The 24,087-nt window shown below is 33.4% G+C and overlaps 1 protein-coding gene and 1 long non-coding RNA gene across 3 annotated transcripts; both read left to right on the top strand.

Annotated features, from left to right (window-relative positions):
• The first annotated feature begins 1,874 nt into the window (after window positions 1-1,874).
• LOC121257707 lies at window positions 1,875-23,541 on the top strand. Of its 2 annotated transcripts, none has more exons than XR_005939266.1 (3): window positions 1,875-1,911; window positions 23,038-23,112; window positions 23,386-23,541. It is a non-coding gene; the product is annotated as an uncharacterized LOC121257707 (long non-coding RNA). The 2 variants fall into 2 exon arrangements; XR_005939265.1 differs by having other exon boundaries at window positions 23,016-23,112.
• Window positions 2,494-9,960, top strand: LOC121257705 (ABC transporter C family member 10-like). The gene is made up of 11 exons (XM_041158868.1): window positions 2,494-4,566; window positions 4,787-5,107; window positions 5,188-5,274; window positions 5,784-6,371; window positions 6,459-6,623; window positions 7,082-7,376; window positions 7,528-7,742; window positions 7,831-8,136; window positions 8,263-8,326; window positions 8,424-8,663; window positions 9,477-9,960. The coding sequence occupies exons 1-11, from the start codon at window positions 2,509-2,511 to the stop codon at window positions 9,569-9,571; spliced, it is 4,434 nt and encodes a 1,477-aa protein (XP_041014802.1). The 5' UTR covers window positions 2,494-2,508; the 3' UTR covers window positions 9,572-9,960.
• Window positions 23,542-24,087: the final 546 nt, after the last annotated feature.

Below are 24,087 nucleotides of genomic sequence, written 5' to 3'. Positions count from 1 at the left end.
GATTTTAAAAAAGAGAGATGACAAAAAAAATCAAACGAAGTTGCATTTTCATGATCATTTTAAAAATGAGAGATTTAGACAGACCTTTAACTCCATATTTCCAAAGGCTCTGTTTTTTAGAGAAACGTTATTGATGGAGGTGACGGATTTTATAAGAGCTCTGTTTTCGGGGAGAAAAGGCATAGCTTGAATTTGAAAAAGACGAAGGAAATTGTGTAGCTTGAAGTAGCTTTGTTTTTGGGAGAAAGGGCATAGCTTGAAGGAGATGAAGTCTAATTTTTTGTTTGAAGAAGACCCAATTTTTTAATCTATTAAGTCATGCCACATGGGATGCCAAATCAAGCAGGATGGTCAAACGGGAAGGGAAAGCAGTGAGCGTAGCTTTTTCCTTAATCAATTTTAGCCAACCGCTAGGAGACAATGCATCGTTTTCTCTATAGCAAATGATGTAGTCACCCGAGATCAATTTCTGCCCATTTGTTTTATTTAATTTTTAAGTAAGTATTTTTAATACAATATATAAGAAATTCTAATCATCTGACCTGGTCGGATCAAGAGCTAAAATGGATTAAAGACTCCTCTCCATGATGCAAACCTCGTTGAGAATTTAATAAATAATCGCAATGAATTATTATCGAGTGCATTAACACAATATATAATATTTACAGACATGTATGGAGTTTAATGGGGGCGTTATAGGAAGCATCCTTGTGCATTAACATGGCATGCGGTAGGTGTCAATTAATTAATTAATTTGCTTCATGGCCAGCATTGCATGAGGTTACTTGAAGAAGTTTAGATAGTGAGTTGTAATAAAAGTTAAAAGTTAAATAAAATATTATTAAAATATTTTTTTATTTTAAAATTTTTAAAATTTTAATTATCTATTATATTTTATATAAAAATTTAAAAAAATTATAATAATAAAATAAGATGAATTAATTAAATGCTGTCTCAATCCAAAGAACCCTAAAACAAATAAATAAAACAAGCAGCAATTTTATACAGCTGTGATATAATATCAATATAACTTTTCAAAAGAGCAGTGCTGCTTCCACTTCAGTGATTCAGGCATCGATGGAATTCAAAATACATATCAACTTATCTTAATTTATTTATTTTTATTTTATTATTATAATTTTTTAAAATTTTTATATAAAATATAATAAATAATTTAACTTTTAATTTATTATTTACAAATAAAAATGCATTGATAAAAAAAAAATTAAAAAAAAAAACTGCTGGTAACCGTCACGTGAGAATTGAGAAAAATTGGTAGTTTCTATAACGACAATCGATCCTAATCATTGACATACACGCATGCAAGAGAATGTGAAATCAAATGCGTGGGTGATGAATGTGAGACTGTCCCTCTCAGGCGACCAGAAACGCATGAAATTCATCCTGCTCGCTCGCAAGAGAAATCGAAGTGTGAATTCTTCTACTCACCGATCATGGCTAAAAATGAGCGAGCATCAACCTTCAGAGGAAAAAGAGGCGACTCTAATCCACGTATTTTCTCTTAATGACGACAACCAGAAGAAGACATGTCCATGTAAAGAGAGACGTGAGCCATCACGACATCCTACTCGGACCCAACCTCATTAAGATTATATTTGTCTTTCATTCAAGGTTTTTTTTATTAATGAAAAAACTCGTTCCCTCTCTCCCTCTCTGCTGCTCTCTTTGTCGTAATAACTTCTTCCATACAGGGAGAGCCATACCTCATGACCTCATCACCCACGAAAGACGAACCCGGATTTCCATAATTACATGACTGTAACGTCTTGCGTCCATATATGATATATGCCAGAAAACAAAAAAAGATCATATCCGTATTTGGTTCATTTTTTAACGTTTGAAGGGACAAATTTTTTTTGGGCCTGTGACTTTGGGTTGCGTGCGATCTTGGTTAGTTTGATTTACTTATTTACAAAACATAAGGTGGATTCTTTTGATTGGCGTTTTATCCATATTGTCGGTTGGTTCAGTTGTTTATGTCATTTTGAATGCCTCCTCATTATCTGTGACATTTTAAAATCTTTCATTGATGGATGGTTTAAGTTTTTTAAATGTCCACGTTTGGCCTCCTTTGGTTAAATTTGTGATCATTAGAATTTGCTATTGTGAGGTTGAATTGGGTTCTTTTGCAGGACAGTTTGCACCAAAGCTATGTATGATTAACTCTTGGACCAGTCCAAGGTATTTGTTTTCCACGATCACAGTTTTTTTTTTCAGGTGTTGCACTATGCCATTCTCTGCTATTGCCTTTCACAAGTAGTCGTATGGGATGTCATTTGAGAGTATCTTAAATTGTGTTTCAAATAGTGCATATTGTTGTTTCTTTTAATTTTTTTTTCTTAGATTTCCCTTTTTCTAAAAAATCTTCAGTGTAGTGTGCTTCTTGTATATGGTTGGTTGACTGCTTTGATGAATCGATTATGTGGATAATATGTTCTTATTTTCCATATACAGGAGCTGAACTTGAAGAGCAAAGAGAAAAGGCTTATGGAGTATTCATGGGATATATTCTGTGGGGATTCTGGTTGTTCAGACAGTGTTGGAAGGCCCTGCAGTTCTATTTTTCAGTTTTTGAGCCATTCCTCGTCGTGCATTAATCACATATTCATAATTTGTTTGGATGTCTTGTTATTGGTCATGCTTTTATTGAATATGCTTCAGAAGTCGCCATTGAAAACAGTTCACATTCCAGCTCGATTTGAAGGCTTCTCAAATTTGCAGATAGTTTCTTCAATTGTCAATGGCTGTCTTGGATTTGGGTACTCGTGCTTGGGAATTTGGATTTTAGAGGAGAAGTTGAGGAAAACCAAGACTGCTTTGCCTCTTAATTGGTGGATACTAATAATGGTACAGGGGATCACATGGCTGTTGGTGAGTTTAACCGTGAGCCTTCGGGGATATAAGTTTCCAAGAGGACCATTGCGGCTACTGTCCATTCTTGCCTTTTTGTTTGCTGGAATTGTTTGCTCTTTATCTCTGTCTGGTGCCATTTTAAACAAAGAAGTATCCATTAAGGTAGCATTGGATATCCTTTCTTTTCCAGGAGCCATATGGTTGCTGTTTTGTACTTTTAAGGGGTATAAATATGAAACAAGTGATGAGAGCATCAATGAAAGTACCCTGTATATGCCTTTAAATGGTGAAACCAATGGTATTAGTAAAAGCGACGCTGTTGGCTCCGTTACTCTGTTTGCCAAAGCCGGATTATTCAGTAGAATTTCATTCTGGTGGTTGAATCCATTAATGAAAAGGGGCAGGGAGAAAACACTTGAGGATGAAGATATTCCCAACTTGCGCGAGGCAGATCGAGCAGAAAGTTGCTATTTGGTGTTCTTGGAGCAACTGAACAAACAGAAGCAAAAAGAACCATCTTCTCAACCATCAATCCTGAGGACAATTATTGTTTGCCATTGGAAAGAGATACTAATGTCTGGTTTCTTTGCTTTGCTAAAGATTATCACTCTGTCCATGGGTCCTCTACTTTTGAATGCATTCATTTTGGTTGCCGAGGGGAAAGAAAGTTTTAAATATGAAGGTTATGTATTGGCCATAACGCTTTTCTTTTCCAAGAGCATAGAATCCATATCACAAAGGCAGTGGTACTTCCGAAGCAGACTTATTGGCCTAAAAGTGAGGTCTTTGCTCACAGCTTCCATTTACAAGAAACAGCTGAGGTTATCAAACGCTGCAAGGCTAGTGCATTCAGGAGGGGAGATAATGAACTATGTTACTGTGGATGCTTATAGGATTGGCGAGTTCCCATTTTGGTTCCATCAGACTTGGACAACAAGCCTCCAGCTCTGTATTGTTTTAGTAATTCTATTTCGTGCAGTGGGGCTAGCAACAATCGCAGCTTTGGTGGTGATAATCCTCACTGTGCTTTGGAATGCTCCACTAGCAAAATTGCAGCATCAGTTTCAAAGTAAGCTTATGGTTGCACAAGATGAGAGACTGAAGGCTAGTACTGAGGCTCTTGTCAACATGAAGGTGTTGAAATTATATGCATGGGAAACCCATTTCAAGAGAGTAATTGAAAATTTGAGGAAGGAAGAGTACAAATGGTTATCAGCGGTGCAAATGCTAAAATCATATAATACCTTTCTTTTTTGGACATCCCCTATTTTAGTCTCTGCTGCAACCTTTGGCGCATGTTATTTCCTCAAAGTTCCTCTACATGCAAATAATGTTTTCACTTTTGTAGCAACTTTACGCCTTGTTCAGGATCCCATTACATCTATCCCTGATGTTATTGGAGTAGTCATTCAAGCAAAGGTTGCATTTTCACGTATCTTAAAATTCCTTGAGGCGCCGGAGCTGCAGAGTGCAAGTGTTCGGACGAAGACCAACGTGGAGACAGTAAACCATACCATCCTTATAAATTCGGCCAATTTCTCATGGGAAGAAAATTTACCAAAGCCCACACTTAGAAACATAAATCTAGAGATCGGACCTGGAGAAAAGGTGGCTATATGTGGAGAAGTTGGCTCGGGAAAATCAACCCTTCTAGCAACAATTCTTGGCGAGGTTCCAAATATTCAGGGAACCGTAAGTTCCTACTGCCCTTTGCTTTTCTTTCTAGTGTTACAATATATTTTTTATTTCTTGCCAAGTTTTCTCATCTTATGTTTCCCTGCGTTACCAATTTCTATTAGAGTTAAACACTATGAACAACTTAGCGTAAATACATATGCGGTCCTATCATGACTTGCAAAATGTCAACATGTACCATCCATGAGTAAAATGGTTACATTTCTTGAATTTACAGATTCAAGTTTATGGGAAGATTGCCTATGTTTCCCAAACGGCATGGATCCAGACAGGAACGATACAGGAGAACATTTTGTTTGGGTCAGACATGGACAGCCAAAAGTACAAAGAAACGCTTGAAAGGTGTTCACTGGTAAAGGACCTCGAGTTGCTTCCATATGGGGATCTCACCGAGATAGGGGAGAGAGGAGTTAATCTCAGTGGTGGACAAAAGCAGCGAATTCAACTTGCTCGTGCCCTTTATCAGAATGCTGATATATATCTTTTGGATGATCCATTCAGTGCTGTTGATGCCCAGACTGCTTCAAGCTTATTCAATGTAATCACATTTTCTATCGCCATGCTATTTCTTCTTAAGTCAATAACTAACTTTAGTGGAAAGTAATTACATCTTGGCAGGAATATGTTATGGAAGCACTCTCAAGGAAGACAGTTTTACTTGTAACCCATCAAGTTGATTTCCTGCCTGCGTTTCATTCTGTTTTGGTGAGTATACTTTCAACTTAAGTTGCGATCGTCAACATTTGTCATTTATTTCCTTTGAATTCTTTGTGATATATGTATTGTTCAAATTTGTTAATTGGATGGGGCCCGATTGAATGACCACATGTTTCTGTGCAAACACATCCAAACCGATGATACATTATAACTGAGCGAGATTCATTGATCTACAGTTATGCATGGTGCAGTTGGAATTCAACTGTCATCAGGTCTACATATAATGGATCACCCCTATAAAACCATCTTGATGACTCTGATTGCCCAAAAAATAAGATATGTTACTATAACTTTTGGTCACTCTGCACATACATTCCAATTGGATGGAATCCCCGACTTTTCTAGATTAAGTTTCCACCAATCAGAAAAACTAGTAACTAAACATGGATAATTTATTGAATTTCACTTTTCTATTTATGCAATTTGTTGTTTATTGATATTATTTCTTGTCAAAATCTGTCAATACATCAATCTAAGTACGTTGATACTGTTGACAGCTGATGTCAGATGGGGAAGTCCAACAAGCAGCTCCTTATCATGATTTATTAGCCTCAAGCCAAGAATTTCAGGAGCTTGTCAATGCACACAAAGAGACTGCTGGTTCTGATAGGCTTGCGGATGTTCCTGCTGCCCAGGAACGAGGAACATCTGCCAGAGATATCAGGAAGACATACATAGAGAAGACATTTAAAGGATCTAAAGGTGATCAATTGATTAAGCAAGAAGAAAGAGAAATAGGAGACGCAGGATTTAAACCTTATGTACAATATCTCAATCAGAACAAGGGGTTCTTGTACTTCTCCGTGGCCAGTCTCTGTCACCTTCTATTCGTGATTAGTCAGATATCACAGAACTCTTGGATGGCTGCTAATGTGGAAAATCCCAATGTCAGCACATTGCGGTTGATCATGGTTTACTTGCTGATTGGATTTTCTGTAACACTAGTCTTGCTGTGCCGATCGATTTCCATGGTTGTTTTGGGTCTTCAATCGTCAAAATCTTTATTTTCACAGCTTCTGAACTCCCTTTTTCGTGCACCCATGTCTTTTTATGACTCCACGCCTCTGGGAAGGATACTTAGTCGGGTATACATCTCAAACAGAAAATGTTTTCATAGATTGATTATGATTTGTGAAAGTAACAAGGTGTTGTATCTTTTTGTTATTGTACAGGTCTCATCTGATCTGAGTATTGTTGATCTCGATGTTCCTTTCAGCTTTACATATGCTGTTGGGGCAACCACTAATGCTTATGCAAATCTTGGAGTACTGGCTGTTGTTACATGGCAAGTCCTTTTTGTCTCCATACCAATGGTTTATCTAGCAATTCGCTTGCAGGTAACACCATACTTGTCGTATATTTGTAACGCTCAGTGGTCTAAGTTTTCCCTCATGCAACACATTTCTTACTCACATTTTAAGGAATCTTTAAACCTTAACTTGTGATATGTGATGCTATTATTAAAACTTGTTGTGTACCGACTAATCTGAGCTACTTAATCCTTTTTGTTTTGTATTTTGTAAGCAATTTTGTGTTACCAACTAATCCATTCATTTCTTCTAGCGTGTTTATTTTGACCTCTCTCTTTTCTGTGCAATGGATATTATTTCTTTGTTGCAGAAAAACTTGAAAATAAGGGACATTTTTTTTGCTGATAGGATCAATTGTATACTAGTCACAGCCTTCTTGCCTTGCTCTCAAAACATGAGCATCCTTCTTTTCTTGGGGAAATCTTATCCTAATTCTCTTTTATATGAATAGTTAATATAACAGTCATGTCATTCTTTATCTACAGAGATATTATTTTTCCTCTGCAAAAGAGCTGATGCGTATTAATGGCACAACCAAGTCCTTGGTAGCAAATCATCTAGCGGAGTCTGTGGCAGGAGCCATGACTATAAGAGCTTTTGAGGAGGAAGACCGGTTTTTTGCAAAAAATCTTGACCTAATAGACACAAATGCTAGTCCTTTCTTCCACAGTTTTGCTGCAAATGAGTGGCTGATCCAAAGATTAGAAACAATCAGTGCAATTGTTCTTGCATCTGCTGCACTGTGCATGGTTTTGCTTCCTCCTGGAACTTTTAGCTCTGGTAAGTAAGCAATCTTCTCGTAATTACAGTTCCTTTATGGATGCTTCAATTTAGAAATTCACTTTTGAGTCATTTTCAGCCACAAAATGTTTATATCAGATTCTTTTTATTACGAAGATTTTTATTAATATAACAACTACTCCTGTATCAGGGTTTATTGGAATGGCAATTTCTTACGGTCTTTCATTAAACATGTCCTTTGTCTTCTCAATACAAAACCAGTGTACTCTTGCAAATTACATCATTTCTGTAGAAAGGGTAAACCAATACATGCATATACCCAATGAGGCCCCTGAAGTAATAGAAGGAAGCCGTCCTCCAACTAATTGGCCTTCTTTGGGTAAAGTAGAGATACTTGATTTACAGGTAAATATTTATTTGCTTTTATTGTTAGAATTACAGAAGGTTATCATGCCAAGAGTCTAAGAAATTGAGAATTTTGACCTTAAAACAGATAAGATATAGGCCCGATACACCTCTTGTTCTTCGTGGAATCAGTTGCACATTTGAAGGAGGGCAGAAAATAGGTATTGTTGGCAGAACCGGCAGTGGAAAGACTACTCTCATAGGTGCTCTATTTCGTCTAGTGGAGCCAGAAGGAGGGAAGATTATAGTAGATGGCATTGACATTTCTACGATTGGACTTCATGATCTGCGGTCGCGTTTTGGAATCATTCCTCAAGATCCTACTCTTTTCAATGGTACTGTGAGATATAATTTGGATCCCTTGTCTCAACATTCTGAGAAGGAAATATGGGAGGTACTTCTTCATGTCTCTTACACCTTTGGTTGTTTCGGTACCAGTCATTAGGTCTGTCTCATTCTTGTTTTGCTTGTTTATCTCATGGGTTGGGAATATTGAACAAGGGGTGATTTTCATTTGAAGGTTCTGGAGAAATGTCAACTTCAAGAGGCTGTGAAGGAGAAAAAAAAGGGTTTAGACTCCGTTGGTAAGGCTCTGACATTTTGGTAAACTGTCTGCATCTACTTTTGGTTGTGTTCACCAATGACAACTAATTTGTTTTGGAAAAAAAACCTGTTTTTTAGTTGTTGAAGATGGATCAAATTGGAGCCAGGGACAACGACAATTGTTCTGCTTGGGGCGTGCACTTTTAAGGAGAAGTCGGATATTAGTGCTTGATGAGGCAACTGCATCAATTGATAATGCAACAGACATGATTCTGCAAAAGACAATTAGGACTGAATTTGTTGATTGTACAGTGATTACGGTCGCCCACAGGATACCAACAGTGATGGATTGCGGAATGGTTCTTTCCATCAGTGATGGTGAGTTACATTAATTACCCTAACCCTCATCCTTAGAATATTTCCTAGGCAGCATCATCGTTTAAGATAGTTGGACTGACCATTAATTTTTATTTTAAGGGTGAGGGATGGGGGTGTTGTCCCCTTGATAGTGATTAGTGTATGCCAACTATGTTTCTAATGGTAAATCCTATATTTAACTTGAAAGGGCCTTACAAATTGGCGTGACAGTCCTATGTGGCACTACCATGCCACGCAATGACCTGATATGGCACCCATGTCAGCTTCAAAAAATAAAAAATAATGATAAGCTACAAAACTAAAAAATAAGAAAAAACATAGGAAAATGGGTGTCATGTCAGGTCATTGCGTGGCATGGCAGTGCCACATAGGACCGCCAACTAGGACTGCCATGCCAATTTGTGGTCACAGGGTGTGGATCTATCCACCCTTTAGGGCGGTTGGCCCTCACCCCCAAAAAAAGTGGTTTGCCCCCATGGACTGACGGGGGTGGCCGAACACCAAAGTTTTGTTTTAAATTATTATTTTATTTTGTTTTTTAAATCTAACATATATAAGACCCATTTCAGTTTATTTGCTGACATGCACTGCCACATAGGACTATCGTATCAGTTTGTATGACCGTTGTGGTAAAAGATTAGTATGTCTCAAATTGTTGGGTCCAACAGCTAGTGTATAGAATTAAGGAGGTGATACTAATGTCCACGTAACTAGACAAACGACATCATACAAATATGAAAAAGTTGATAGAGATGTGCAGTGAATTATCAAGTGTTGAAGATTTTTGAAAGAAATCGTTCCATTCTATTTCAGGGAAACTAGTGGAGTTTGATGAGCCAACGAAACTAATGAAGAGAGAAGGTTCACTTTTTGGGCAGCTTGTCTCGGAATACTGGTCTCATAATTAGTCAACAGAATCGAATTGAATCTACCAGTAATTTCTTATCCAGCCATTTTTCTCGGACTTGATAGCAATAAGGTGAAGAGTGAAATGTATCATAATGCATATTGCAAATATAAATGGGGACTAGAGATCAACCAGAAGATCAGGTAGCGAGCCAACGTTTTATGTATCTCTAGCCATATTCAAATGCCACGCTTCCTTTCACTGAAAGGAATGAATTAATGAGAAACTCAAAAGGAGCTCCACTTCCATGAACTTCATATTTTTCTCAGAACCAGCTATTATTTATTAACAACCCTTGCTTGTAGCCTAACATCAATCTTGCGCACGCCACTCTTATTCACGATGCAATAAGATGCTATATCAGGCCTTTTGCTATTTGAAGAGAAGGACGACGCAAGTGCTCTCTCTCTTTCTCTCTCTCTCTCTCTCTATATATATGTCTGTGTGTGTGGTTTTATCAAAATGAATCCCTTTTTGTTTTATTATTTTCTAAGATGCATGGATAATGTCTTTCGGCTTGCACCTTTAGATCATAAGAAAAATACAATCTCGATCATATTTTTATTATCATCCTTTATATATATTTTTTGGTTTTTAAAATAATGACCATTTTTTTTTAACGAAACATTTAAGATTTGACCACCCAAGCATTCACCACCCTAGAAGGTCTAATGACTAGAATTCTAAGAGATTTTTTAAAAATAAGTTAACAAATTGATTTGATTTTATGTGATACATTAGATTTGATTTACGATAAAAGTATAAAAATAATTTTAAAACTTGACATATCATATCAAATCACATAAATTTATGAATTTACTTTATAAAATATTTTTGTGACTAAATTATTTTTTTAGGTAGAAGGAACTAATAATATGGTATTTATTTAGGAGGATTTAGCATCAAAATGGTGGACATATTTGTTTTTTTAATTTACTAATATGATATATAAAGTTTTCTATTATTTGGGATGGGGGAAGTGAACTTCGAGGGAGAGTGTGGAATCTTCGAACTTTGAAGGGAGAGTTTGGAACACACAAATAAACTTGTGCTGACTTTTTCTTTTGTTAGAGCATCTTCATTGGCTTGGCCAAATGAGAATGTCAGTTAAAATTTACATAATTGATGTCAAAAATATCTAACATTGAATTGAGCAAATCTAAATTAATTTAGATTTTTGTTATAGTGGTTGGAGAAAGATAAAGAACTACAATTGATTCATCAAACATTAAAATATTAGTTTCTCACTTTAAGCAAAAATACTATTTGGTTTGTAATTAAGAAATTTGGATAGAATTTTATATAAGTTTAATCAAATATTTTTTGTTATTAGTATTAAATGATTTTTGAAAATATGATTTTTTTAATATTAATCTAATTAGAATATAATTATTATTAACATTTAATCGGTAGAGCTACAAAATGTGATAAAAATAAATTAAATAAAAAAAATTATTAAATTAATAATATTTTATTATCATATAGAAAGTGAATGAATAATTCAATGTGGAGATTGAATTTAAATGGAATAGAAAAATATAAAAAAGTGTGATATTAGCTAAATTTTAAAGATGAATTTGACCAAGCCAGTGAGGATGCTCTTAGGTTTTGGAGGCAACCAAAAAAAAAATTTATCCAAAGACAAAAAATATATTCACAGCTGTTAATTTTGCTTTCCCACCCAAACATCGTTCGATTGCCATCTCAGCAAAAGCAAACGTCACCGTTTTGCCTGCCTCCTCTATCCTTTCCCCTTTTTTCTTTCCTTGTTCTTGTGACTTGCTGATTATTGTTCCCCAACTCACTCCCATGGCTCTCGGCGCATGTTAGCACTCTATCTGTCGCCAGTTTTCTCCGTCTCGCCTTACCCAATTCCTCCATAGATATGTGTAAGGTGCCAAACCAAACAATAATGGAACTCAAGAAAATTAACCAGTAACCTTACTCACTCACACAAACCAGAACGTAAATCAAGAACCACTCTTATTGATTTTTGCCAATGGTTTTCGAGGAACCCTGAACCTCCTTACAAGAAATGAAGAACTTCTATCAAGATTGTTCAATGCCTTACTCTACTTATTACAATGCTATTTATAGAACGAAAAGGAAGAATAAAACATCGTCGTAATGAGCCTAGTCTGCACTTCCAGGCAGTTATTTCTGTTACAGTCAATATGCACCTTGTCACTTAAGTGTAATGCTGTTATTTCTGTTACAACTTGCTACGCCCCGTTTTGTTCACTTATTTCCTTTCAATGCCAACTTCTATTCTCTATACCAGCTTCCATGACAGTCCATCTTTATGCACCTTACATTTTTCTGTCCGTGTTTAGCACTAACACTAAGCTTTCTCGAACTCCTTTCTACACAAATCATATCCACGCTGAGCACCAAGTGGACATACTTGTTAGAAAAATACAAAAACCCGTTCCGTTGTCTTGCTTGGTCAACGTCAAAGTTTCTTTCCGGCCGATCAAACGTTGTGTTAACGTCATGGAAGTATTTGGAATAGAATTTATGTCACTCATCATTAGTATATGTTTCTGCAATTGATCCTTCTGGGCGGACCTTGTTACCCACTATGCGTTTCAACTTTCTAAAAAACCATTCAATGGGATACATCCATCTACATTGGACTAGTCCTGCAAGTCGAGCCTCACGTGGCAAATGAACGGATAAGTGAACCATGATGTCGAAAAATGACGGTAGGTAAATACTCTCCAACTTACACAATATTATAGCAATTTCCCACTTCATACGATCCAAAACTTCTACATTCAACGTTCTAGCACATATATATTTAAAAAAATGCACCCAAAACAATTAACGCAACCCTCACATCTCTCGTCAAGAACCCATGGATATTAAAAGGCAAGATACGTTGTAAAAATACAAGACAATCATGACTTTTTAGTCCAGTCATTTGTCCGCATAAACCTTGTTAGATTCGAGGCATACTCGTCCGGTATTTTAATTTTCTACAACCACTCACAAAATGTAGTCATTTTGCTCTTTAACAATGTATACAACCCCATTGGCATGTAGACAGACGAACCACTTTGTTGCAAGTGTATTTCAGGTTTGATACCTATTTGCTTTAGATCTTTCCGTGAGTTTATATTATCCTTCGTTTTACCTTCAATTTACATCAATCTTCCTAACACAGATTCACATATATTTTTCTCAATATGCATAACATCGAGACTATGTAGCAATTTTAACGTCGACCAGTAGGGGAGTTCAAAAAATATACTCTTCTTATGTTTATTATTTTTAAGTATTAATTAAAATTTAATTTCATTATTTTTTAAGTTAGTCCTCAAAGTTTTTAATTAATTATCTTTTAAGCATTAATATGAGTTTAAGTATTAATAATTCTTATATTTAGTATTTTTAAATATTAATTATAATTAATTTTATTATTTTTTAAGTTAGTCCTCATAGTTTTTAATTAATTGTCTTTCAAGCATTAATATGAGTTTAAAAAATAATAATTCTTATGTTTATTATTTTTAAGTATCACAACTCATGAGTACAACCGTTTGAATACTTAAATGTCTGTTCGAACAGGATAATTAGTTCAAATGGAACATTATAGTGTTCGAACGGTTTCAATCCAGAATCCAAACACCAGTCAGATTAGATGAAACACAATCTCAGAAAACATTACAAACTCATTTTGAAAAAACACTACAAACATACAACATATATACTTCGAATAGCAACTATATATACGAAACATGACAAATATACAACATATATTTCAAATTTAATCCAATAAATACCTACACAATATATATATAAACTATAAAATTAATAAACACCAATATTTCGAATTTAATCCAATAAACACTTATATTAAAGTATAGATTTCTACAATAAACACCCACACAATATATATACAAAAAATAGAATCAATAATTGATTTGGAAATAAAATAAAAAAGAAAATTATACCTTTAAGCAAAATAAGTGTGCAACCCTCTTTGATAAATGATAGAATGAAGGATTGTGTGAAGAAAATGGAAGATTTTGGAGAGAAAACGGAGAAGAGAGCAAAATGAGGGACTGACAGATTGCGAAAATGTTTTTAGTTCTCACTTACCGTTCGAACGGAAATAATTGACAATCGAACATGAAAAAGTTTCAATGTGCAAGTTTTCTCGCTTGCAAAAATTTTCAGTGACGCGTTCGAACGGTGAAAAATACATTCGAACGGTACTTCACAAGTCGTTAATTGGAGGGATATCTTCCAACCACTGCAATAAACCATTCGAATGATGATAAAGTACATTCGAACGGTAATCTACGAGTCACTAATTGGCGAGATATTTTCCCTCCACTTCATATATATATATATATTATCATATATAATACTTTGATAGTAAAGCATTATAACATATTACTATTATGCTATAATAAAATATACATAAGATATTATGTTTTCATTTAAAATATTATACTAGCATAGTATATATATGTATAATATACTATAATATTACATATATATTATAGTATATATAATCTACTATAATAATATATATATTATACTAAATTATAGTATTATAAATTTCATTTAAAACATATACTAATCATAATATACATTTTTACTAAATTTGAAACAAATATCGTTTGAATAGTTAACTACTATCGTTCGAACAATATCTTAAAGCCGTTTGAATGGTTAAAGATTGCGTTCAAATGGATATGCGAATATAAGAAATCACGGATGAAGCCATTTCAACACCATCGTCACAACCGTTTGCAAACGAGAGAAAACGTTTGAATGATCATAACTCGTCGTTGTCAGCAACCATAATCACCACCCACCTCGAACACTCTTTCACCTAAAGTAAATGTATGCTCTTTATAAGTTATCTTACTGTTTATTTTTAGAGTTTTATCATTTTTTTGTTTTTCTCTAAAAAAATTGTATTTTTCTATCAATAGCACAATAGAACACTACAAATCCACCGTAGGATGTTTAGAAATGAAGAGTAGTATGTGTTTTGTCGAAGAAACCCACCAAATCGACATATTTTTAAGTGTTTTCATGGCCGCTAAGTTGACTCAACCATGAGCGAGCTCGATCTGTTTTTCATTTGAACGCGTTCGAACAGGTTTAACCTATCCGATTGAACATTTTTTGATGTTCGAACGGTTTGAACCAAACAAGATGTTTTACGTTCGACCACTACAGATTTCGTTCGAACCAATTACTTTATATTAGCTTATTAAATTATTTTCATCTTTTTATTAAATTATTCTATCAATTAATTTATTAAATTTTTATTAGTATATAATTTTGTGAATCTTTTCTAATATTGGATTTTATCACTAATGTTGAATATATATATTTTATTTTTTAAATTTCAGGTTCATAATAATGTCTTATAGGGGCCGTAAAAATGGCAGATCAGGCGAGCCTTCCATCCATACAGTTCAAGAACGGACTGTTTTACTTGAGCGGTAGGTAAAACTGTCTAATTTTGTGACTCTTATATGGGAGAGTCATTCTATCCCATCAGTATCCAATGATCGTGGTTGGACATCAATCCTAGATCAATGAGAAAAAGGAATGAAGCTCATGTTATATATTGACATCGTTGTTGCATTCTATAAAGAGCTCAGTGGTGCCAGCCTAGACGATGGAGGGGCATACAAGATTTGTGTCCGAGGAACTCCTGTTATATTTTCAACGAACGGACTCATTGCATATCTCAGTATTCCTAAGTTGGTCGATGCCTATCCGAACTTGCTATCTAGACAGTCTAATCCTTTAGGTGATGTAGAGACCGCTCAGGACGAGGGACCAGTTTACACAGATGAGGTTGATACACTCGTTGATCATGAGGTCAAAGACCTGATTGTTGGTCCAAATGCTCCAGTGTACGATGGGAAGAAGAGCATGAGGCAGGCATATTTATCTTCTTTCTTCAAGATCATAAATTTGATAATCGTCAATAATATTGACCCTCGACAGCACAAGATCGATGTTGGCATAGATCGAATGAAATTTATGATACGAGTCACTCATGGCATTCCGATCGAACTTGTGAGGTATATATTTGAGAGGATCCGATCAGAAGCTCGGTACATTATGACAGATATACTGCCGTTTGGGATCATGATCACTCGATTTTTACTATATTTCGGGATCGTGCCAGAAGTTGCCGAGCGTGCACGGGAGTCGATGGGACTGATCAATAGCACCACCCTATCACGGGGCACAGGACACTCGAGACTTCATTTTTGTGGACCTATTCCTGACAGGATTGATATTTAGAGAGATGCACAACTAGTAGATCCTAGAGTATCGGCTGGTGAGGCATATACAAAGGCAGAGGCATCTATATAGGTTAAGGCATCACGCACATTTACTCGCGAGAAGATGGCCGGCATACTACTTGCTGAGAACGGCATACGCACATCAGCGGTGATCGATGCAGTGCATACTGTCATGTCTGAGTTACGTACAGATGTTAATGCTAGTATCTCTAAGTTACGTACAGAGATTCATGCCAGTAATACAACTCAGGTCATGCTTAGTACTCGACTGACACAGGTAGAGAGATGATTAGCTGCAGTCGAAAATATGTGCAAAGACCTCGCATCACAGTAGTTTCTATTTTTTTTTTATATTTGTTTATTATAGTTATGAACAGTATATATGATATTTTAATAATTTGCTTTAGTTATAAATTAAATATTTTGTCTTTTCTGGAGTAATTATTGATTTATATTATGTTGTGTATGACTAATAATATTTATTTAACTAAAAATCTTATTTAACAAAAAAGAAATCATTAAAATATTTTTAAATTAATTACATAAAATGAATTTCTGAATTCGTATATATAATATATATTTTTTTATATTTTGAGTTACGTATCGAGATTAATATTATACGTTCGAATGTATAAATGTGGTGTTTAAATATGCTTAAACTAAATATGTTCCATTTGAACGGTCTAGAAAACTTCCTGCCAGGTTTTGCCATCAAATCTTTTTCGTTCGAACAATAAAATTTTCGGTTCGAATGGTTTTGAACTTTTCCTGGCATAATAAATTACTTTCCGCGAAGATTTTATTGTTCGATTGAATTTTTATCCGTTTGAACGGACAAAACTTTTTGAGATAACTTAATTTAAATTTTATCTAAAAAAATTACTTTTAAGAATGAAATTTAGTTCGTTCCTAAAAGTTAAATTTGTTATAGTGAGTAGTAGCACTGCTAGCTAGAAATAATTAGTCGTGATCAGATGATTATGATCATTATAATTGTATTAATAGAAAATAATTAAAATACTCTTCGAAAGATGCCTATTTAATTACTAATTGTTCCTATTAATTAGCGTCCGACGAGTACTCCATCTGATCAATATATGTAAGTGTTGGAACGAGTCCATGCAACTACTACTGCCATCGGTAGTAGTAGTGGCTGTAGCTTAATTTAGCAATAGAATTTTGAGGAATGAAGCAGCAGCAACCAAGATAGCATTAAATTAAGCAGCATCGAGCAAAAGAAATTAATTCGCAAAAGAACGAAAGACAAACTAGTTGATTAGCAGCTTAAAGTGCTAATCAAATTTCAAAAAGTTGATTAGCAGCTTAATGTGCGTGCAAGCATGTTTTCGGATCGATGAAATGACATAATAATTATCCTACCTACCTAATCATGATAAGGAAATTACTTTTTTTTTTTATCATTTAGGTTTTGGTTTCCAATGCCTGCCTTGTTTGTTTCGTAGTTCAATCATGCGCTGGCCTAGGCCTCGTTCAGTTTATACACACATGAGATAGGATAAAGTGAAATAAAATATTTATAAATAATAATAAGATAATTTATAAAGACTAATAAAATGATTTAAATTAAAATATTTTATGAGATTTTAAAAAATAAAAAAAAAGTTGAAATGAAAGAAAAAAAATTAAATAAAAAAAATTATAAAGTTAAAAAGATGGTTATAATATAATTTTTATTTTAAAATTTAAAAAAACTGAATTATTTTTTATATTTTATTTAAAAGTTTTGAAGAATTATAATAATTAATTAATGATTAGATAAAAAAAACAAACATTTAAAATTTAAAAATATTTATATTTGAAGTGTTTAAATATTAAGAGAAAATCAAATAAAATAGTTTGAAAAATTTGTGAAAATAAAAAAGATTAGAGTACTTCAATAGTATCAGTACTATATTCAGATGCATACGTGGCCCAATATTGACCATAGTACTATAATTCATTAATTAACCTACCAAAGTACTCTAGAAAACGACAATGTGGTGGTTTCGGTTTGTAGCATGTCAATTGGTTAATTACTTCTGATAAAGTTTTCAAACCTTGATCATTTATTTCTACGGGGTGGGAAAGGAGAACAGGACTCGAGCATGCATGTACTGTTAGATGAGCAATGGGACATCGATAACACGTTATGGATAGGAAGAAAATTGTGTCAAGAGTGATCCTTGTCATGTAGGATAGAAGAAAAGTGAAAGAAAACTGCAATCAATTAAAACTTGATAACGTGTCTAGAATTCATTGAACTGTAGAAAATTACTTTATTTCAATTTATAATAAAAAAATACAGTACAAAGATTTAATGCAATATAAAAGAAATTCTAATCATAGATCAAGAGGATCAAAGACTCCTGATATCCATGACGCAATATATAAGAAATTATAATCATAGATTAATTAATTAATTTGCTTCATGGCCATTATAGCATGAGGTTACTTTAAGGGTAGCGAGATTATTTTATATAGTGAGTTGAGATGAAAATTAAATAAAATGTCGTTAGAATATTATTTTTATTTTAAAATTTAAAAAAATTAAATTATTTATTATATTTTATATAAAATATAAAAAAATTATAATGATAAAATAAGATAAACTGTAAAATTGACAAAATTATGATATAATATCAATGTGGTTTTTCAAAAGAGCAGTGTTATTTCCATCAAAGATTCGGTGTAATTTATTTTTTTTTAAATATTTTTTAAATCACTCTAAATATCTTGAAAATTAAAATAAAATATTGAAAGTTATTAAGAAAATCCTTCCATAATTATTAAATAATCAAATACTACAAATATGTATAAAAAATTCGGTCACTTTATTTTTTGTCTTTTCAAAATTGCATCAACTACAGTATAAGCTGTTCCCTATCTGGTCTCGTCGATCGAGGAACTTTTTAAAATAAAGAAAAATTTAAGAAAATTTAGAAATCCTTTATATTTAAAGATGAATTAAAATAAGTTAAAATAGATTGTGAATAATAATAAGATAAATTGTGAATAGTAATGAGATTTATGAGTTAAAGTTAACGAATAATAATGAAATGAATTGAGATGAGTTGAAATAAATTGAGATGACTTACGAATACAAATTGGACCTCTACGCATCATTTTGTTTATAAATATTATTAAATATTATTTTTATTTTAAAATTAAAAAAATTAAATTATTTATTATATTTTATATAAAAATTATAATAACTAAATAAAATAAATTAAAATGACTTAAAATCATTTTTATATCAAACAGAGTCTTAGTTGATGTTGTTATTTCTCTTTCAAAAATTATAATCGCAATCGTGAGTGTATAAATGTCATATAATCATTTTAAAAAAAGTAAATAAATATAAGATTCATATAAAAAGAAATTTAATTTTTTAATAATCTTATTTTTTAAAAAAATAACTGCATTATATTTATGTACCCTACAACTATAGTTGATACAAAGTAAAACAAAAAGCTACAAAAATACAAAAACAAATGTGAGCGGTAGGACTTCCATTTTCCTTTTCTTTTTCACATCAAAAGGTCTCGTTAATTGTGTCCACTAACAACATTTCTTCTTGGAGTTTGGAAAACAGACAGCCGATCGAGTACCTCTATTTAAATAAAGAGAAATCCTTCAAACCGGTTCGGCTGTTTTTATTCAATCAACAGCCCTCTAATAATAGCCCTCATGTAAGTTTTCTATTTTACATACTGTGCATTTATTTACACTTGATCAACAACTCATCGTAACCCTCTCTCTTGTGCCCTCGTTCCTTTTCCCCCCCAAAGCACCCATCACAGCGAAAGTGCAAAAAACACAGAGCCAACGGACCTTGCCACCAAGCCGTGACAAAACTTGACCGGTTTGAAGGAGTTCGAGGGTATTACAATATCGATTGGAACCGTCCAGAAACTATACACATCCATGAAATTTTGATCGTATCGAGAGAAATTGCGAAAAAAGGAAAAATAAAGCTATATCGATTGGAAAGGTCCATAAACTATACGAAAGAGGCGAATGATGGTTGACGACTCTCGCATGCGTGACCATCCCTCGCATAAACTTGATTTATGAGTTTCTTGAGTTTGCTTTTGACCTAGAACGTTTCTTTACCTCTGCATTTGCTTTCGATTTCTTATATCTATACATAAATTTTCTCTTTGGTCTTTGAATACTTATAGCTTGTTTACGTGTATACATACGAAAGTCAGTGTTTGAATACTTCGGCCAGTATTTTTTTTATGAAACTTGTTTAAGTCCCCTAACTGTTTGACAAAAGTAAGCGTTTAAAATATTGGGGAAGGGGTTTTGCAGTTCAGGTAGCTCACGAGTGAAGGGATTTTTATAAATTTTCGATTGCAATTCGAGGAGTTGAAATCGATGCAAATGGATGGTGAGTCTGTGTGATCGATGGAAGAGGGAAGAAGAAAAGATGCAAGGGAGGGGCTCATGGGTGAAATTTGTGTCTTGCAAATGATCTATTATGTGTGGTTGAGAGTATTGAAATTATTTTATGGTTTTTGACGTAGCAACAGTTGATAGGAGGGCTACTCTACTTCATATAATAGCCCGATCGCTTAGAAACAGTTCTGTTAAATAAAGTAATTTATTATCACAATTACATCCAAATGAAAGAATCACAAGGTATACAAAGAAAGAAAGAAATAAAGAATCCCAACAAATTTAAATACGCGACCAAACAATTACATATATCGAAATAAAACCACATAATCGGAGTATTAGACAAAATTACCACACCCACATGACGTGTAACAACTCTCACGAGTGCATCGACGTAACGGTTCTAAAAAGATCGATCAAAAAATGAATTTGAATGATTTGTTTTGAAGTATAAATTGAGCACATAATATATAGTGCTAGCTATTTCTTGGGATTTCAAAATTTGTATTAAAAAGTCATAATTGAATTGCTTGCCGTAATTGAAAATCTTAATAAATCCACAAAAGAAATATTTTAGCCATTTAAAAGTAAATATGCAAAATGACGTATTAGATTATAAAATTATTTTTATTATAAAATAGATTTAAAATATCACATAAAATCATATCAATTTAATTATAAATTTATTTTTATGTAATCTATATAAAACATTTCTCAATCCACAAGCATGTTTATTTTATAACATCGCATCAACAGATCATGGGATGTGGCTATAAAGCAATTACAAAGCGAGTACGAGATAACGTGCATGACTCTCCAAGGCATCGATATTTCATACGAAAGTGGAATGGGTATTATAACTCACTATATAAGATGCATGTGGTCATTCTAGAAAAAAAAAAAAAAAAAAAAAAAAAAAAAAAAAAAAAAAAAAAAAAAAAAAAAAAAAAAAAGAAACAAAGATCTTACACGTGATTACGATGGCCAAAACAAAGACAAATGATCAATATTTACAGTTTTAGGATGTTCAAGTTTCGCACACTCGTTTGAGAAAAAATATGTGAGACTAACACCTTATGATTTTATCTAGCACTACTCATTGAGCAAAATATTTTCTTAAGAGAAAAATTCTAATAATCATTCTTACACCACACATCTATTTTGACTTTTTGTTTTTTTTTTTCTCTTAACAAGTATGTTGTGTACGGATGACAATTAAAAGAACTCTATTAATTTAGTAAGAATAAAAAAAAAATATGGTGTGTAGTGTAGTTGGTTGTGTAGCAAAAAACGTTCTTAAAAGGAAAATGCTAAATTTATTTAAGAAAAATTTATTTATCTAAATATCATTTATTGATATGTTTAGAATCATGAAATTTAATTTAAATTAAAAAATAATAAAACAAGTTCTATAAATAAAATTATATATAAATATGGGTAATGATACCACTCCGTACCACTTCTCTACTACCCAACTGGGTTTTTATTTTTATTTTTTAAAATGTTGGAGGTAGTTGACTAGTGCAAGCGCTGGGCAAACGGCACTAACGTGGATAAAAGAAAAACCACGCCATTTTAATTTTATTAAGTTTGCCCCATTTCCCCAGCCCTCCCTCATTCTCTCCAATTTCGACCCCTTTTCTGTGTTTCTCCTTTCCCGAGACCTCTCTGTGTTTCTTCGATCCCTTTCCCCTTTTCTCTCCCTTGCTGCCCCTTCTATCCGTCCAGCCGAAAAACAACTCTAAGATTCATTTGAGACACTATTCCACCCTCGTGCCACACTTAAAATTAGAAAGTCAAATTCTCCAAATGCTTTCTCAAAGAGAAACAAGTGCCCAAATGCAGCAGGTTGCAAGCTTTACCACGCAGAAAAGAACTCCAAAATACAACAAAATCACGCTTAAAAAAAAAAGAACTTTAAGAGAGAAAAGATGTGAAAAAAAACTCATATCAGAAACCCACTTTAAGATCGAATATTAAAGGTAAAGTTCCTCATGAAATAAAAGTACCGTCACTCACAAACACCATTCATACCCAAACTTGTCTTTCAAAAATGTTAGACAGAGATAAGGAAACCCATACAGGCCAAACGTCAAAGCAAGTTTCAAACAGCAGATAGTAAAGACCCTACCTCTTTGAAAAAGTAAAAGAAGAAGAAAATCAACACGAAAACTTCAAGTAGAAGGGCTTCTGACACAGTAGAAAGACCTACTAGAGCATAAACATTTTTTTTCCTCTCCTTTATAGATTTTCAATGTTGCATTTTAAGTGAAAAAAAACATTATCATTTTACCTGAAAAAACAGTTTCTATACTATGCTTCACTGCAGCAGCTAACCAAACGAAATGGATTTTCATCCCTGTTTTCTAATTTAATTCGTCTTCATTTTTGTTTTTTTTTTAATAAATATCAGCTGACGTGTCAGTTAACTGCACAACATCTATACGAGAAGAAACCATTACCCTTCTGCTGTAAGATTCATTTTTGTTTTTTTTTTCAATAAACATCTGCGACTGTGTATAGAAGAATTATTATTTTTTTTTCTTCTGCCTTCTGCACTAGGAACACCGTCTTAGACCCACATCAGCCAAAACAATCTCGTCCCTCTCTCATAGCACCTCCTTACGTTTCTTCATTGGAAACCATTTCCCCAGGCAAGGGATCAGAGGACCATTGATGGATGGTTTAAGTTTTTTAAATGTCCACTTTTGGCCTCCTTCGGTTAAATTTGTGATCATTAGAATTTTCTATCGTGAGGTTCAATTGGGTTCTTTTGCAGGACAGTTTGCACCAAAGCTATGTATGATTAACTTGCCAAGAGAGAGAAAAAGCTGTTGTTCTTAGACCAATCAAGGTATTTGTTTTCCACGATGACTGTTTTTATTTTCAGGTGTTTCACTACGCCATTCTCTGCTATTGCCTTTCACAAGTAGTCGTACGTGATGTCATTTGAGAGTGTCTTAAATTGTGTTTCAAATAGTGCATATTGTTGTTTCTTTTAATTTTTTTTTCTTTGATTTCCCTTTTTCTAAAAAATCTTCAGTGTAGTGTGCTTCTTGTATATGGTTGGTTGACAGCTTTGATGAATCGATTATGTGGATAATATGTTCTTATTTTCCATATACAGGAGCTGAACTTGAAGAGCAAAGAGAAAAGGCTTATGGAGTATTCATGGGATATATTCTGTGGGGAGTCTGGTTGTTCAGACAGTGTTGGAAGGCCCTGCAGTTCTATTTTTCAGTTTTTGAGCCATTCCTCGTCGTGCATTAATCACATATTCATAATTAGCGTCCGACGAGTACTCCATCTGATCAATGTATATAAGTGTTGGAACGAGTCCATGCAACTACTACTGCCATCAGTAGTAGTAGTGGCTGTAGCTTAATTTAGCTATAGAATTTTGAGGAATGAAGCAGCAGCAACCAAGATAGCATTTTAATTAAGTAGCATCGAGCAAAAGAAATTAATTCGCAAAAGAACGAAAGACAAACTAGTTGATTAGCAGCTTAAAGTGCTAATCAAATTTCAAAAAGTTGATTAGCAGCTTAATGTGCGTGCTAGCATTACTTTTTTATAAGGAAATTACTTTTTTTTTTTTTTTTTATCATTTAGGTGGAAACTTAGTTTTCGTTTATTTTTATAATGAGATGAGTAGATATTAAAATTAAAAATTTTAAAAAAATATTATTAGAATATATTTTTAATATTATTTTTATTTTAAAATTAAAAAAATTAAATTATTTATTTTATTTTATATTAAAAATTAAAAAAATTATAATAATTAAATAAAATAAGATAAAATTTTTACGAGAACAAATGAAGAAAAAAA

Source organism: Juglans microcarpa x Juglans regia, chromosome 3S (assembly GCF_004785595.1).
Source record: "Juglans microcarpa x Juglans regia isolate MS1-56 chromosome 3S, Jm3101_v1.0, whole genome shotgun sequence".
Lineage (NCBI taxonomy): Eukaryota > Viridiplantae > Streptophyta > Magnoliopsida > Fagales > Juglandaceae > Juglans > Juglans microcarpa x Juglans regia.
Note: the sequence above shows the minus strand (reverse complement) of the source record. Positions and strands in the feature narration are given on the sequence as shown.